Source organism: Arvicola amphibius, chromosome 8, assembly GCF_903992535.2.
Source record: "Arvicola amphibius chromosome 8, mArvAmp1.2, whole genome shotgun sequence".
In the NCBI taxonomy this organism is placed as follows: Eukaryota; Metazoa; Chordata; class Mammalia; order Rodentia; family Cricetidae; genus Arvicola; species Arvicola amphibius.
This window is the reverse complement of record NC_052054.1, coordinates 124,844,805-124,863,478: the sequence shown is the minus strand read 5'-3', so window position 1 is coordinate 124,863,478 and position 18,674 is coordinate 124,844,805. Positions and strand designations below refer to the sequence as shown.

The 18,674-nt window shown below is 39.0% G+C and overlaps 1 protein-coding gene across 5 annotated transcripts in view; it reads left to right on the top strand.

Moving 5' to 3' along the window:
- The window catches only part of Unc80 (unc-80 homolog, NALCN channel complex subunit), a 163,437-nt gene that overhangs the window by 19,526 nt on the left and 125,237 nt on the right, over nucleotides 1-18,674 (top strand). For 4 of the 5 annotated variants that reach the window (XM_038338760.1, XM_038338759.1, XM_038338761.1 and 1 more), the window contains exons 11-17: nucleotides 5,074-5,335; nucleotides 6,483-6,617; nucleotides 8,121-8,337; nucleotides 8,982-9,122; nucleotides 10,895-11,163; nucleotides 12,119-12,490; nucleotides 16,511-16,657. In XM_038338760.1, the coding sequence (XP_038194688.1) occupies nucleotides 5,074-5,335; nucleotides 6,483-6,617; nucleotides 8,121-8,337; nucleotides 8,982-9,122; nucleotides 10,895-11,163; nucleotides 12,119-12,490; nucleotides 16,511-16,657 (1,543 nt within the window). The remainder of the gene's footprint in view (nucleotides 1-5,073; nucleotides 5,336-6,482; nucleotides 6,618-8,120; nucleotides 8,338-8,981; nucleotides 9,123-10,894; nucleotides 11,164-12,118; nucleotides 12,491-16,510; nucleotides 16,658-18,674) is intronic. The other variant, XM_038338762.1, reaches the window with a different exon arrangement.

Genomic DNA, 18,674 nt, shown 5'->3' with positions numbered 1-18,674 from the left:
AGAGGAGGAAGAGAAAGAGGAAGAACAAGAAGAACAAGAACATGAAGAAGAAGAACAAGAAGAACAAGAACAAGAAGAACAAGAACAAGAAGAACAAGAACAAGAAGAACAAGAACAAGAAGAGAGGAGGAGGAAGAGGAAGAGGAAGATGATGGTGATAATGATGATGTTGACACTAATGCCTAGAGGACCTAACTGAACAGTTAGTTTCCAGTTTCAGTTGAATAAACTCAGTGTGTAGAGAAAGACATAAATTTAGTCATCAGGTGTCCTGGGACATTAAGCTGTTGGCATGTCAACCAATTATGGTGTTTCAATTTAGCAGTTGTTTTGAATATTGGTCTATAAGGGCAGAAATCTAGGGCATTTGTTCTTCAAATTTATTAAGGGTATTTAAGAAATACCTGAGGATACTATTTAGGACAAAACTTCTTGAACCTGACCCTCAGAAATTTTAGTTTGGGAAATTTTAGGGGAAACTTTGATGTCTGTTTTCTTAACATCTTCCCCCTTTTTTGTGCTTCTTGTGGACTTCATAGAAGTGGTCCATTGGTATCTCATATGGGACAATGTTGTAGGGATTTGAAACTTTTAGCAGATAAAACCTAATCTGATAACCATAAAATTTGAAAACCCTAAGTTATGGAGACAAAGGAGAGAGTTTATGCTAACTACAGCTAGTCAAAGGAGGGAGTAATTCTGCTGACCTGCTGATAGCTGCCTCCACCGCGGAGGATTAGTCAAGGTTCTTATAAACTAGATGACTGTCGTGGCGACTTGAGGACATGGAATTACCCAGCGGGTATCCAGCCAACCTCGTACTTTGTTTTTTCTTTATATTTTTAACACTGGAAAGGATTCCTGTTCACTTAGGTATAAATGATAGGCTTAGAGGAACAAGCTACAACATGGTTCTTTAGGAAAGAGAAATGGAATGGGTTTGGGGAGGGGAGAAAATGAAAGTTTCTTAGAAAACTGTAGAAATAAAAATCAAGGTTATTATTTCCACTCAAGCTAGTGCTGAGTGCATAAACAGTCAAGGTTCAGAAGGCAATGAAAAGTCCAGTGGACAATTTGAAAAGATAGTGAAAGAGGTTCTTTACCAAAAATTGATTACTCAATTGGAGTTGAAAAGCAATGCAAGTACATTGATAACTGAAACACCAGTGCATGCAGAATAGAAAATAAGGTTGCAATAGATAGCATGGTACATACCCGTTGTCCCAGCACTCAAGAGACTGAAGGAGGAACGTCATAAATTCAAGTCCAGGCTAGGCTACTAAGTGGGCTGGGAGCCAGGCTGAGCTACATGAAACTTTCTCTCAAAACCAAAACAATAACAATAAGGAGGGTGAGGAGGTGGAGGAGGAAAAGGAAACCTAAAGAAAATGGATTTGAATGCACATTGGACAGACGTTCACTGTGTGGATTTTGCATTTCATTGTAAGAATGATTTAATAATTCAAGGAATGAACAAGAGAAGAAACAGGGAGATCTGAAGGACATAATTGGGATCCTCCTGGTGAAATGTGTTGGCCTCTAGCGGTTGGATGCTGTTTATAGGTAAAGCTGATGAGAAATTGTGGGAAGGAGAATCCCTAGGACTCTGTGATGATTTAAAATTAAATCTCTGGAATGCTATAATAGATTTAAAATTCAATCTCTGGTACCCTATGATAAACTTAAAATTGGTTGACGATCAGAGTATTTTACTTCCATTCAAGTTTTCTGAGAATTTAGAATTATATAGAAAGTCTATTCAATATGACTTCCATCCCAATTAATAATTTAATGTGTGAATGGGGCAGTGGTGGCACATGATTTTAATCCCAGCAGTTAAGAGGAAGAGTCAAGGAAGTCTCTGTGAGTTCAAGGCCAGCCTGGTCTACTGAGTGAGTTCCAGAACAGCAAAGGCTACACGGAGAAATCCTGTCTTAAAAACTCAAAGACAGACAGACAGACAGACAGACAGACAGACAGACAGATAGATGATAGTTTAGTCATAGATATAATTTAGTATGTGACATCTAAAATGCTTGAACTTCTTAAATTTAATTTCCTACTTGTTATCTAAATTATCCAGAATAGTCAACTATAAGATAACACCAAGGGCTGGGGAGATGACTCAGCAGTTAAGAGCACTGGCCTCCAAGCTTGGAGGCCCCGGTTTGATCTCTCTAGCCCACGTGGTAGGAGAGAACTGACTGCCCCAGTTGGCTTCTCACCTTACTACAGCCACAGTGGTACAGTCATCCACATACAGCCACAGTGGCACAGTCATCCACATACAGCCACAGTGGCACAGTCATCCACATACAGCCACAGTGGTACAGTCATCCACATACAGCCACAGTGGTACAGTCATCCACATACAGCCACAGTGGTACAGTCATCCACATACAGCCACAGTGGCACAGTCATCCACATACAGCCACAGTGGTACAGTCATCCACATGCATGCAAACGTATACAATGAACAAATACAATACTATTTGAAAAAACACTTTGTTAAGACAACAATGACATTCAAAACTTTCATTTACATGGAGAGTTGTCCCTTAGTATTCCAGAGATGTTGTTAATGATAATAGAAATAGCAGTGGGTCATGTGCTTTGATAAGAGAGTAGAAAGGGCTGCAAAAATGACAAGCAGGGTACCAGATGTGACCTGGATTTATATTTTAAAAAAATATATTTCTAGCACAGATAGTCAGAATCAGAAAATAAATTCTAGAATTAAAAAATTACACAAGGATTTTAGCAGGCCATGGACATCTCCCCAGATATAAAGCTGAATCCCTCTCCCCACTGTCTGAGAGGAAGAGAGCTAGAAAGAGGTCACCTTCAGTGAAGGTGAAGAAAGCTTGGGGGAAGTGGTCCCTATAGAACGGGAGATGATAGAAAGGCTGAGTCATCTTAAACCCGTGCGGCTGGAGGTGTAGGCCATTGTTAGTGTGTTCACCATGCAAGACATCTGGGTACAACCTTCAGCACCAAAGAGATACTTTTTTTTTTTTTTTGGTTTTTCGAGACAGGGTTTCCCTGTAGTTTCTAGAGCCTGTCCTGGAGCTAGCTCTTGTAGACCAGGCTGGCCTCGAACTCAGAGATCCGCCTGCCTCTGCCTCCCGAGTGCTGGGATTAAAGGCGTGCGCCACCACCGCCCGGCCCCAAAGAGATACTTAACAAAATGATGAAGACATTGACATCAATGACAAAATAAAAACTAAACTTTAAAAGGGACTGTAAAGCTGGACAGCCATGTTTCCCTGTTGGCAGTGTGACTTTCCAGAATAGTCAACTTATGTTAACCATGGTCAACTCTACTTTGAAAATACCAGATGGAAATCCTATAAATAAATACTAAAATTAAAAAAAATTTCTACAACCTTCATTTGTAGTGTGTGTATGTATGTGTGTTGTATGTGTGTGCGCATGTGTGTTTGACTTATGATTTTTGATGAAAATTTGAAGTAGAACCAAGGTCCCACCAGACACACAAACTCCTATTTCATGCCATGTATTTTCAATAGCAAGCTAACTGTAACCATGTCTTGCTTTGTTCATTTTAAACCACTGACAAATTATAGATCTTCAATTCAGGACATGCCTATAATCCAGTGCTTGGGAGGCTTTGTTAGGAGAATCAAAAGTTTATGGGCAGATTATGCTACGTATGGAGACCTGTTCAAACAAGCAGGCAGACAAATGAACAAAGAATGGAATCCCCAACATCAGGACCTTGGGCGGTCAGGAAACTTACTCCTCACTCTCAACTGCATTTTCTTTCAAGAGGTCTTTCTTTGTGTGGGGATGGTGTCAAAACTTACTTTCTGCATCATCTAACTTAGAAAAAAATTGTGTTTGGGGATCAAGTTTCCAGTTTAGATCCCAGGAGGCCTCAGCTCCCAGAAAGCTTATTTTATTTTATCATTTATTTTCTATCCTTCTTACTGGACGGTATGTTCCACAAGACAGACTTTTACACCCACAGCTGTCTTAGTTTGGCCAGCTGTGACATAGCCTGAACAGTTTCTAGACAAGAGAACTGTATCTCCGACAATCCTAGAGGCTGCACATCCAAGATCAGGGCATCAGGATAATTGACTTTGGGTGTAGGCTGCAGGCTTCTGGTGTTCCCATGTGATAGGAGGACAGCAGGAGGGCACCCTGAAATGTTTTGTGTAAAGGATGTTCTACCCACTTGTGAAGACTCATGACTTAATTATCCCACCCCTAATTACTAGCACATTGGGATTTGAAAATACTAATTTCCAAGGACAAAAATACTCAGTCCAATACTCTTAAGATACCTAACATGGTGTAATAACCTAGGTAATTACTTAAACCTATTCTTTAGTAAATTGATCATTAGTTAATGAATATATCATGTATCTAAGTGGAGTAGTAGCATCCTGGAACTTTGAGAATTTTAAAGTTACTTTTGCAGTCTTACATAGATATGTAACTTGAGAAATTTCAAAATGATTAATTTTCATAATAATCAAACTTGGTTTGTTCAGAATGTTTCTGGCTTTTGTTTTTATTCCTTTGTTTGTTCTTTTACATAATATTTTCACTCTGAACTTAAAATTGCCCAAGACAGTAAGGAAGAAAAATACCGCACTGCTTTTATTGTGGTCATACCTGATAGCTTAGGAAACTTAATGACTTGAACCTCATCCGTTTCTTTGCCCCCAGCTCTCATCATTGCCTGCCACACGAATTACTCGTCAACTGTGCCACCAGCATATGATGCCATACTCAACTTGCGAGTTTTTTAATCAAGACCTTTCTAGGCATGGTTTCCTTTGACTTAAAATACCAGTTCGTCTTCCTGAGCCAACTTTTCATTGCTAATTTCTAACCCCTCCTTCAAAACTCTCAATGTTTCTGTTTTGAAGAAATGCTAAGCCAAAGGGGAATGAGCTAACCATGCAAGAGATGAGTGGATAAGTGAATAAGTAATGAGTGAATAAGTGAATTTTAAAAAAGGAAAGCCTTAGACTGTGTTGTGTTGTCCCCCTGGGAGACTTGATGCCAGTGTAATTATCTTTTCTCTGTCACTGGAAGCAGGGCCTCTCTTGTGATACCACCATGCCAGAGGTCCCGCTATGCCACCTACTTCGATGTTGCTGTTCTCCGCTGCCTTCTTCAGCCCCATTGGTCTGAGGAAGGCACTCAGTGGTCCCTGATGTACTATCTACAAAGGCTGCGACACATGCTGGAAGAGAAGCCAGAAAAGACCCCAGAACCAGATGTTCCTCTCCTGCCCAGGCCCAGAAGTAGCTCGATGGTGGCAGCGGCTCCCTCGCTGGTGAACACCCACAAGACCCAAGTGAGACAAACCTGGTTCATGATCACTTTGGCTAACAACATCAGCTGTAACACATTCTTCTCTTCTGGCTTCAAGCAATTGTGCATTTCCACACCTAAAACTTTGTTGGTGACTAACTCTCCTGTCAATATCCGTCTCTTCTTTTGCATGGGCAGAACCTTTGATTATTCTTCTTATCTCTAGTTACCATTTTGCACAGATACATATGTATCCTATATTTACAGAAATGTGCCTTTTGTGCGTATACTTTAGTATAAGCCTTTGTTTAACCAGATTATTGAAAATTGGGTCTCCTAGAAAATTAGAGAAATAGTTAGAATAAGGAACTGACATGCTTACTCATAATTAAATATCATAAAGTAGGAAATTAGCATTTTATAGATTATGATTCAAAATTAAATTTTGTCCAACTCAAAATCTTAAGCATCTCAAACTACCAATAGAAATAATTTTTATATACAGGCTTACAATTTGTTATGAATATTGATAGAAATAACCTGAATACACCCTGGTGCGGTAACATTCCTATGATGATTATATTCTGACAAATGATGCTGGCTCATCAATGAAGCACTTGATCTTCCCATCTTTCTCATCAGCTCCACGTGGTCAAAATACAGAGAAAGTATTAGCTTGCAGAGCATCCCAGCTGTTTGGTTTTAGTTAAACTTGAATGGGTTGTTCTGAAAATGTTTTCCTGCTTATTCTTTGGTAGTAGACATCCTCCCACTATTAGCATTTTTAATAAATTATTAATAATAATTTATTTTTAATAAATTATTAACTATAAAACTCTCCTCTTGGAAAGATATGGGTGAGTTTGCAGAAGGGGAAAATGATCAAAGTATATGGAAAATGTTTTATATAAAAATATGTATCTTCTCCCTGTATTCTTATGATTTTTAGGTCTTTGGTTACATGGCCTCGGTGTTAAAATTTGCAGCAGAAGTTAAGAGAGTTATAGGAAATTGATTTTTTGCAATAGCATAATTTAGATTCCAGAAGTTTAAACATGTGAGTTAAAAAGTTTTATAGAACTCAGAACAAAAGTCATGAAGCCATTATAAAGGCAATACCTACATAAAATAAGTTGAAATTATCTAAGTCCCTAAGACTAAGTCATAGTCTATGTTTATTGTTTGTTAAGGATCTCACCATGAAGTGTAATGAAGAAGAAAAATCTCTAAGCCCCGAGGCTTTTTCCAAGGTTTCACTGACCAATCTTCGAAGATCTGCGGTCCCAGACCTGTCTTCAGACCTGGGCATGAACATCTTTAAGAAGGTGAGTATGTGTTTGACATCTCAATGATATAGAAAGCCAGAGGGGCACACTGCCCTCAACCTATCACAGGATGCAGGAGTGGAAAAGGGAGAAAATATCAGCTGCTAAGTGTAACAGTGACTCACAACATGACTCTGTAACCCAATGTGAGTGTGTTGTGCAAATGTGTGTGTGCAAATGTGTGTGCGCAAATGTGTGTGCGCAAATGTGTGCGTGTGCAAATGTGTGCATGTGCAAATGTGTGTTGTGTGTGTGTGTGCATGTGTCCTATTCCAGAAGTTCCGCACAGTTATCCTGAAGGCCCATGCTGACAATCCAATGTGCTATCAGGTGGAGGTAGCAGGGGTGCCGTGCTGCTAGTTTTCTTTCCTATGGCTCCATTTCGTACAAGTAATTCTTGCTTAATCCAGTGAGAGCCTATACTTCAAATTTTTCTGAACAGAAATTAACCCACAGAAATGTTAGGCAGTTTGCTCAAGCTTAATGCTGACAAGAAAAAAGCTTCTATCTAAAAAGTTCACGTTCTTGTAGATCTGCCATTCTGTCTATCTTTCATCAGTATATAGAGTTAATCAACTAGAAAATGGTGTGTGTGTGTGTGTGTGTGTGTGTGTGTGTGTGGCAGCTTTGTTTTTCTTTTTTTTCAAAATTATTTGTTTAATTGTGTCCGCGAGGAACATAGATATCTACTTGTCTATCAACTCAACCCCTTACTAAATAATGAGTTGTGTCTCCTTCACTAACACACAGCAGTAGGCACTGACCACCATTCTTCTAAAAACATTACCTATTTGAGAGCGGGAAACAATGTACTTTTCTATTCTTGCTGCAAATAGGTATTTTTGAGTGCTTAAATATCTAAGTGCCCAGAATAACGTAGTCAAAATCAATTAAGACATGGGTGTGGTTTTAAAGCTTTTGATGCTATTCTAAACTGAGTTACCCTTAATGCTTTTGGTATGAATACTAGATTTGTGCCAATGTCTGTGATGTGTCTTCTTTGACCATCTTTGTGAACAGTGAAGTTACTAACCAGACCTCAAACTTGGAAAGCAGAACAGAGTCAAAGGGGACAGATCCGAGCGGTGACTAGGGACACTGATTCTCTGCCTTAGAGGTTCTCGGCCTTGAGTGTGCTTCAGGGATCAGAAGCACCCACAGGGCTTGTTAGGTCATAGATCGCCAGGCTTCTCCTTCTGAATTTTAGATGTTAAGGATGTCTGAGGTTGAAGCTGCAAGCTGCAGTTTTAACAAGTTCCCAAAGGATGCTACTGCTGATGACTCAGGGTCTTCTCTGTGAGAACCCTTGTTCAAACTCACCCAGCAGAAAGACTTCCAGAAAATCTAGCGTTTTGCTTAGTTACCCTCCCTCCATTAACATCCTTGTGACATTTCCCCCTGATTACTGGGTGATATTCAATAACGCCCTGCGAGTCCTCTTCCTCGAATATATCCTGTGCTCACTCTTATGTCTCCTTTGTCTCCCTTCTCTCGTGATTATAGTTCAAAAGTCGCAAAGAAGACCGAGAGAGGAAAGGCTCTATTCCATTTCACCACACGGGGAAGAGGCGCCCTAGAAGAATGGGTGTACCATTCCTGCTGCATGAGGACCACCTAGATGTTTCACCCACCAGAAGCACATTCTCATTTGGAAGTTTCTCTGGACTTGGAGAAGACAGGAGAGGCATCGAAAAGGGAGGCTGGCAAACCACCATCTTAGGTGACTGCAAATATCTTCCCAGTAGGGCACAGACCAAGTGACCTAATTGTGAATGTGGAGCTCAGGATCCCTTCCAAATATTGATCTTTTTTGAACAGTTTATTCAAGAACACTGGGCCCAAATGCAAGTTCCCCAGTACTAAAATAATGTGGGGTTTTCACAACCAAAGAAATGCAGATAAATTATTAATTATGCAAGATTCCTCTATGATTATCCAGTAAAAGCAATTTTTCTTAGATCCTTATAGACGTAGAAACATGGCCATAGAGGATTCTATATATTAATTTTCATTTTTCATCTAATTACAGACTTTTATTTAATAAAAAAGTAAAGCAAAGGAAATAGTAACCCATCCCCTTTGGATGGCATATTAAGAAAGGAAACTTAAAATCAGAAGCTAACAGGTAGCAAGCCACAACAGATGGTCTCTGACATTGGTTTTAGATTGAGTATGACCTTACCACGGGCAGTCTCATCTGTCATCTTGACCTTGGCTATTCCCAAGTCAAGTCTTGCTATTTTGGTTGAGCTTCATGCTCACCTTCATACACTCTCACCTTATTGCTGTCCTCTAGAAGGAAAAGAACTCTCAGCAGAGCGCTTCTAGATTTTAAGTGTCTAGTAATACTCTCGTTCATCCCAGGGAAACTGACCCGGCGGGGCAGCTCAGACGCAGCCACAGAAATGGAAAGTCTGAGTGCCCGGCCCTCGCACTCCCACCACACCCTGGTGAGCGACCTCCCAGACCACTCCAACAGCCACGGAGAAAACACTGTCAAGGAAGGTGGGTCGAGCGTCGGTGGTGGACCATAGGCAGGATAGGGAAGGCGTGCAGATGTCTTTCATGGTTTCCCATTCTTAAACTGTTATCTGCATACACAGCCTGCCTAGGGCTTCTAATGCTATGATGAAACACCGTAACCAAAAGCAACTCTCCTAATAGAAATAAGTCAGAACAGGAACTGAAGTGCGGAAGCTGCCTGTGGGCAGGAGCTGACGCAGAGGCCATGGAGGGATGCTGCTTACTGGTTTGCTCCTCAGGACTTGCTCAGTCTGCTTTTTCATAGAACCCAGACCACCAGCCTAGCAATTTCACCACCCACAATGGGCTGGACCCTCCCCCATCAATCACTAATTAAGAAAATGCCCAACTGGCTTGCCTACAGCCTGACCTTAAGGAGGAATTTTCTTTTTTTTTTTCTTTTTTTTTTTTTTTTTTGGTTTTTCGAGACAGGGTTTCTCTGCAGCTTTAGAGCCTGTCCTGGAGCTAGCTCTTGTAGACCAGGCTGGTCTCGAACTCACAGAGATCCGCCTGCCTCTGCCTCCCGAGTGCTGGGATTAAAGGCGTGCGCCACCACTGCCCGGCTAGGAGGAATTTTCTTAATTGAAGGCCCCTCCTCTGAGGTGACTTTAGCCTGTGACAAATTGATATACAAACATGTTCTCTGCATGCTTATCTTTTCAAACCCCTGCATCTTTCATTTGTATTGCTCAGAAGTGTGCTTGTTAGTTACTCTTAGCACAGCTTTAGTAGCAGGGGATGTTTGCCATTGCTGGATGAGCACCATACCTTCAGGGGAAGAACAAGGACAAAGCACTCATACATATTCCAAAATATCATAAGCCCAAAGGCTGGAGAATGTCTAGATTCATTGCTCATCCACCGCCATGCTATACCTCCAAGGCAGGCAGCTCCTACAAATCAGTGTGAAGGAAGTCTAACCTCGCTCTTCAGTGTGAAGGAAGTCTGACCTCTCTCAGGCCACCAGATCACTTTCCTGACAGCCACTGTTTCATCTTGGTGGTTTATGCAGAGCAAATGTGTGTCTCTGGGGGGTGCACAGCTTCTTACTCTTTACTTGCAACAGAACTGGTTATTCTTTTCATTCTCGTCATGCTCTCACGTTAACATAAACTTTACTCCTTGGTCCCCTTTGTTCCAAACTGTACTATACATATTCAGTGGTGTCTATTAGTTGTCATTACAAATCTGAACTGCATTTTGGTTGACTGTTTGGCACATTCAAGTATGTATACAGTATGTTCTGACTACTCTCCCCACCCCACCCCTAGGCCTTTTTTGTCTCCTTCTAGTCCCTATCCACACCAGGGCATCCTCCCCATCTCCATCCCTACTAGTTTCTGTCTCAAGTTTCTGATGTTTAGTTTAATAAAGTGAAGTTTAATTAACAGCTATAAACTCATAGAAAAAAAGATCTCAAATAATCAGTTTATATCAATGAGCTGTCATGTAACAGTAAATAGTCTATGTAATCAACTTAAGTATGTTGAGTTGAATGTTATCAACTTCGGTTATCGTTATGAAATTTAAATTCTAGCTTCAGTCTTAAGGAGAATGTTTGTGATCACAGTTCTCTGTGCCCTTCACTCTCTGTCAGATATCAGATTACCTTCATGGCCTTCCAGGCAAGCTGAAAGTAGTCCATTATCTTTAAAAGTTCTGATTGTGGTCACAATGTAAGAAGTAGCACGAAAGTCTAACTGGTGGATCAGGTCCACGTGGGGAAACCTGAAACCTTGCTCTTGTCTTCCCAGTGCGGTCACAGATCTCCACCATCACAGTTGCCACCTTCAACACCACGCTGGCATCCTTCAATGTCGGCTATGCAGACTTTTTCAGTGAGCATATGCGGAAACTCTGCAGCCAAGTGCCTATCCCAGAGATGCCGCACGAACCTCTGGCATGCGCAAACTTGCCCCGAAGCCTCACAGATTCCTGCATTAACTACAGCTACCTGGAAAACACAGAGCATATCGATGGGGCCAACAACTTTGTCCATAAGAACGGCATGCTGGATCTTTCTGTAAGGAGCAGTACTTTTACTTAGAAAGACGAAAAAGACTTCAGTGTAATTTTTAGAAGACTGGGTAACATGGGCATGCATATATCTTAGAAATATTACCTGAATCTTAAAATGAAGAAGCAACCCATATAAAAATACACAAGAATATCAACCATCTTAAATGTACATTTGGGTGTTTTTCCAAGTATTTTATTATATTTGATCTTAGAATGTGTTTTTGTCTAAAACCTTAGTGAATCCAAATGCACATATGTAGATACATTTAAGTGTATGCTCCACTACACGTCTGTGCTTTTTTTTAGTTATATAATCACCGGGACTATGAGCCTCCCACAAAGCTAGAAGGAACAAGGAATGAATAGAAGTCCTTGAAAGATTTCAGCTTGCATTCACAGGAGTGCTCGTTTTGAGTATAGTCATTAACCAATGAAAACATTGTTATATTTTACAATTATATTTTACCAACATTTTTATTACACTGTATGGGACCAGGCTTGGTAAATAATTTAAGATATTAAAACCAATAAAGGATCATAATTTAAACGTTAAAATATTTTGCATTTAAAATTGGAGGTTAAATAATAATACAAGCGTGAAGGAGTCGATGTTCCTGGGTGTAAGTCTAAGGAAGCCTTTGTTCTTCATTGTTTGTGGAAAGGGAAATGCAGAGGATTAAAATGTTTTGTATTTAAAAAGTCAGTTAAGTGTGTATTTGGGCAAATGATTTTTTTTAAAAAAAGTTAACTCAATGTGCTTCATTATTTCCATCAACAATTTCTTTCTTGGCAAGATTGAAAGGCTTAATGAGATGCTAAATGTCTTTAATTCTTCTGCCTGAATTATTTATAACCATTTCTACTAGTGCCCAGTGAAATGGATTAAACAGAATGAGAGACTTTTGGAAAAGGGAATGCAGGCAACCTCATTGTCCTGTGTTTACCTTTGTGTTCTGCAGGTGGTTCTGAAGGCTGTTTATCTTGTCCTTAACCATGACATCAGTTCTCGCATCTGTGATGTGGCACTAAATATTGTGGAATGTTTGCTTCAACTTGGCGTAGTTCCCTGTGTAGAGAAAAATCGGAAGAAAAGTGAAAACAAGGAAAACGAGACTGTGGAAAAGAGAGCAAGCGAGGGGACTTTCCAGTTCAAAGGCGTGTCTTCAAGTTCCACTAGTGGGTTTGGGGCACCTTCTGCTAGTGGAGCTGGAGATGGTGGAGCAGGAGAAGGAGGAGGTGGAGATGGAGGAGGCGGAGGTGGAGGAAATGGAGGAGGAGGTGGAGGAGGTGGAGGTGGTCCTTATGAGAAGAATGAGAAGAACCAACAGAAGGTATGGTTGAATCTGTATCTGCTGTATTCTCAGGCAGTTTGGTGTCCAGAATTCTTTTTCATTTGTGGGTGTGTATATGAACATGCATGTGGGGGGTGTATGTGTGTAGTTTTGTTTATTTTCCCCCAGATATTTATTTATTAGAATAACAAGAAGTCCCTAGAGTCTGAAAGCAATAATGGTAGAAATTTTTTTTTTTTTAAAGATTTATTTATTTATTATGTATACAACATTCCTTCCATGTTTGCTTGCATGTCAGAAGAGGGCACCAGATCTCACTATAGATGGCTGTGAGCCACCCTGTGGTTGCTGGGAATTGAACTCAGGACCTCTGGAAGCACAGTCAGTGCTCTTAACCTCTGAGCCATCTCTCCAGCCCGGTAGAAATTTTTTTTAATGACACATTCAGTAGGCATATGTAGAGACTTAGATGAGTTTGGCTTCTAAATCCAAAAGTTGTCACCCATGCAATGTTAGAACTGGTTTGTTGTTTTGTTTATTTGTTTGGTTTGTTGGTTGTTTTGCTGTCTTGGTAATATTATTTCTGGAAGATAGCATCTTAAACCTACTATGTTATCCCAATTCAGTCTGACAGCAAGGATAGCTTCTTTCTCAAGACTTTGCATATCTAGCTTATTAATTTAACAACCATCTACTGAGACTCTACAAAAATTACAGAGATTTATCAGCAGACATTGACTTCTTGCATTTATAGAGGCTGTGAAGTCCAAGCTTCTGGTGCCAGCAGGAGTTTCCTGCAGCCTTTTCCCTGGACCAGAAGGTGACCACCATCACTATGTGCCCACATGACCTTCTCTATGCAAGTGCAAGCAAACGCTGAGAACCCTAGTTTCTCTATGAGGCTCCCTGGCTCTGGACACCATTGTCTACCTTCATTTAATTCTCACTGCCTCCCAAAGCCAGTCACCAAACACCAACAGATGGAGAGTTAAGGCTTTGGTATTTGAATTTGAGAGACAAAGATATCTTTTGGTATGGGAACAGATATCCAGCCTCAGTTCTCTTGAGTCTCAGTGTGTCATATCCCTGAGGCTATTATCTGATTCTTATTGGTTGTCCCCAATTTCATTTTTGCTGCTTCTCATCATGCCTTACGATCTATTGATTTATCAAAAATTTCTTTTCTGTCATTTTGAAGTTGAGATACAAATCATCACCATTTAAATTCACATTACTTGCACTGATTTCAGTTGGAGGTTTTAGCATCAAATTGATATTCATAAGTTGAAATAAACCAGAGAATTTTTTTAACAGGTGACAATAAGTATATCATGCTAAGTTTACAAGTAAAAGATTACACTGTAAACGCTTTTGCAATTTGTTACATAAACTTTGGATTGTCTAAGTTTCTCCATATCAGATTTTAACATATAAATGAATAGAACTATTTTCTACCTATAGCCCCACTGGTGCATGTTTACTCTGTTAATATTCTATTTCTTCACCTCACAATTTGATTATATCTCCCCAAAATTCATGAGCTCTGATCCACAGAACTATTCCAATATTCTTGGATTCTTGCTATTTCATTTAGAATTTTCTACTCTTATCTCTTATCTTAATCATGTTTCCTGTCTAAATATTATCTTAAATATATTTAGTTAATAACTATGTAAAGAATTAATTAAATTATATAATTATATAACTATAATTAAGCAACTATATATAATTATTAGTTATAGTAAGTAACTATAGTAATTATTATATTTAATATTATAGAATGATACAATAAATCTTATTTTGTCCAAAATTAGTACATGTGGAAAATTTTAAGATCACATTTTATGATCTTCAGAATAGTAACCAAGATGTAAATATTCTGTAGTCACTTATCAAACTGCAATTAGACTTTAAGATCTATAAAAATCTATTTTACCTTAAAACTGTTATTTTCTGTGGAATTAGAGTTTATCTGCTTTTCAACTTGCTATCCAGGACTCCAGAAAGAAAGGGAAAACTAATTTCTATTTCTTTATTGGCCTCTAGCCTATAATAAAAGCTTAAGATATCATTTAATAACTCTGATTTCTGCCTGTAACTTGATACATCTTTCTTCATGTCTCCAGTGAAAGCAACCTAACTCCCAAGGACATCTGAAGGCCTAAAGAAACAAAGCCTGGATGGATGTGTACAAAGAGTTCTCAGGGCCAGAAAAGCTTTTAAAGAGCATATAATAATTTTAAAATTTATGTAAATCAACCTTCCAGAGAAGCCCTTGTCAGTGTGACCTTTCCCAAGGCGCTGCTATAAATGCTGCAGTGTTCCTGAGTTACCCAAAGGTGCTCACCTCAGGGGACCAGTGAGGACACAAATCCAGTCAGTCTTAATCTGTCCTTACAAGTGACTCTGAGGGACAGAAGTGACACAGGCCCGTAAATAATGCTGTGCTTGCTTTGCTCCTGTTGTGGCCACCACATGCACCTCTCACACCTCTCACAGTGTCTCTACAAGGCAGGCGTTAACGTGGTTCTCTTTTTAGAAAGCATAGGGTCTTAAATGTTAACAGTTTGCCCAAGATTACATAGCTGTTAAATATTGAAGTTAAAATCTGGATCCAAACTAAAAATCATTTCTTACTTAGCTAATAATAATTACAGAGTTTTCCTTGGATTCAAGGATGATTCTTCAAAGCAGTCACCAGGTGATGTAAAGTGACCTTTAACTCCTTCTTACTTTGTGCCCCGACTAGTCACTGGAGAAAGAGTTCCTTCAGGCAAACAATAGGATGTTGAATGGTTAATAGAGGCAACTTTGCAGTGGGAGGAGGTCTTCAGCTGAGGCAGGTTAACCAACATTTCTATCACTCAGAGACGTTTTATTCCTGAAGTGTACTCTCTAGGGCACCATCCCACATCTGCTTCTTGAGTTTGCACACAAGAGGAGGACCAGCTGGGTAATGTTAGGGAAGGAGAGATTCTACCTCTCTGTATTAAAGTGGATGATAACGCTGCTGGAACCCCTCAGTCCTTTCCCACTGTGCCCATATTGCAGTATTCTTTTTGTCTACAGTGTGACTAATGGGAGAAAGAAAACACCCTCATGATTGTTGCGTGATTCCCTTCCCCTGTTTCATTTGGTCTCTATGGAAAACCTATGATATGGGAAGGATAGCCATCAGTACCCTTACTTCACAGGCAGAAAAGTAAAACACAAAAAACTTGGTTAATTTATGCAATTGTCTTGTATCACCATAAGCAACTACAGACCATGAGCTCTTGGCTCCATGATGCACATGCCGACAGTTGAACATAGCCAGAAGGACTAAGGAGCCTTCAACTATTAAAAAGATAAAGGCCCTCCCACTGTGGGCTCAGCATTAGTCCTCACTAACAGCTTATTTATTCTTCTATAGAAAGAATTCTATAAGAATTCCTGGGGGGAATCTCTGTTTTCCATTCTACAAAAGTAAAAGAGACAAAATATAAATTTCATAATTCATCTCAGGAGAGCTTCTGGATGAGTCTCAAAATTCCAGTTGAGTATTTACTGAGTTCTATAGTCTACTGTTGCTATGTATATTGCAATATGATGGAAATAGACCTTGGGAGGTTTTTCTCCAAAAATGTTGATTTTATTACTATAACATTTCCTAGTTCCAGACTTTGGTCAGTTCCAGAGAGCTAATAATCATCTTTGCCTAGTGGTGTTATCAGAAACATACTGATAAGGATAGTCGCTATGAAAATCTATTTGTGTTCACTGTTGGTCATCCCACTGTCTCTCTCTAGCTTGTAGTTCTGAACATTCATCAAGGATGTGAAAGTATGTTTTAGAATAAACACATTCAAATTCTGTATTGTCATAGCATGTTCAGAATGCAGTTTCTTTCTGTTGGTTCATGTACTAGGTTTTTAAAAAGTGTGTTTGTTGAACTCTAGACAACTTTATTTTCTAAATCGATATAACACACACTAATTTTATAAAATAGATATCTAGTACCCAAAAAGCTTGGTGGCAAAGTCAACAGGCTTCTCTTTCTTTCTCAATCATGGTTACTAGGATGAAAATATACCTGTAAGCAACCATAGGCTTGCTCTCACTATGCTCATCAAAATCGTGAAGTCTTTGGGATGTGCCTATGGTTGCGGAGAAGGACACCGGGGGCTCTCCGGAGATCGTCTGAGACACCAGGTATTCCGAGAGAATGTAAGAGAATTAAAGTAGATTCCATTTACTCTTTCTCTCTCTCTCTCTTCCATACTTCCAAATGAGGAATGAGTCCTTTGACAATGAGGGTCAATGTTCCTGAAAATATTGTATTTCATAGGCAACCAATACCATCTTTGGGTGAGAGGATTCCCACAAGGCATCTCAAGACATCTAAACCCGAGCCGTAGGAAAGTTTGACTGGGAAAGCTGCTCCGCCTCCTGGCTATTGCAGAGCATTTGGGAAAGGGGTGCAGAATCAGAACATCTAAATAGAAGTCTGAAAGGACTTCACCCAGATGCATACATTTAGTAAACATCTGGTGATCTGTTCAGAGGCTCCTTCGATCATCTGGGTAACAAGGAAGCATTGCACATAAGAAGGAGGGGTCAAAGGCATTAATATTCTTATTTAGAAATGGAAAGTGGCCCTTATTGAGACAAAACAGGACTGTAAAAGTAGCCAGGCATCTGGCTGCTTTGCATGAGAATGCCCCTCATCTTCTATCTTTTTGAGCTCATGTTTCTTGGAACTGTATGAAACTTGAAACTCTGCATATGGGCTGTCACTGGACTGCAGTAAGGGAATGTGTTCTATTATAGCTCACGTTCAATTGCATCTGCCAACTGCTACCTTCCCTTCTGACTTGAGCAAGAGCCTGCCTCCAACAAGCCTGATCCAGGCCAGTTGCCTCATTTCTACACTGGAACTAAAATTATAAGAAAACATTCTTTTAAAAATGAAAATTTCATTCAAACTTGAGCAGAAATCTCTTTGGCATGTCTTTGCAGAGTTTGAGGATCATGTTGAAATCTGATGCCAGCCCATTTTCTCTGGTGTAGGTTTTGTCATGAAGTATTCATACAGTATTAGCATGCTAGATTTCTCATTTAATGTATCATCTACCATCTATTGATTTATCCATTTCTCTTTCTTTTATATTCAATTATGTTATAGCATTTTGATTTATTTTGTGTATATGGGAGGTATAGTCACGATGTTTAACTTTTAAATTCCCCAACTCAGACATTTTGACCAAGATCTAGATTTTGAGACCAAAAATTTAAAAATATCAAAACAATAAGGCAATAAAAAATTCTCTTGAATCAAAATACTGTTACAACATGAATAAAAACTGTCAACTTTAATGAAAACACATCATACCTTATACAGAAGACCAGTTTCACCTAATTCAACTTAAACTATAAAAAGAAGCATCTTCCTGTAGGTATAAACTGGCTTTGAGAGTTATACTCTTTTTCTGAATTGAAGGAAAACAGGACTAGTCGGGTCAGAAGAGAGGTTGCTATCATTACATGGCCAAGAATATCTTGTGTTTCTGAAACTGGCCAGCTAATTTTCTACTTACCTTTTTAACCTGATTTCTTGGCCAATTGCTCTCTGGTCTTCTAGACCTCTTTTTCATTCTTTATAGATATTATATGCACAAGTTTGAGAGACTTCCCCAGGATAGTGTCTAGCTTAAAAACTATATTTTTTCATACATCATATTTCTTGAAAAGTTAAGAATATATTCACCTTTATAACAGACCATTGGGTCATATATATATATATATATATATATATATATATATATATATAAAATTATTGTAGTGATACTTTGTAAGTGTCCAATGGTTCTAACACCCATAATAATCCATAATTTATTAATCTAATTTTGTTAGTAGTCCCAAATTATTGAAAAGAAATTCATTGATTAATACTTCTTTTATATGTCTTCAAAATATAAAAAGTGTATAAAGGTTCTAACACACAATCTCTCTAATGATTTACTAGTAGTTCCAAATTATTGAAAAGATATTAATTAATGTTTTTATATTTATTAAAAAATAGGTTCTTTACTTAGAATAAGAATTTTTAAGTCTGAAGAACTTCAAACTTGATTAAAGTTCCTGTTTATCACAGTATTTTAGATAGACTTGTAGCTTTCACAATAGAGATATGAAACTATACCTTCTTGGTGTGTTTTATACAGAACATGAAGTAATTTGTACT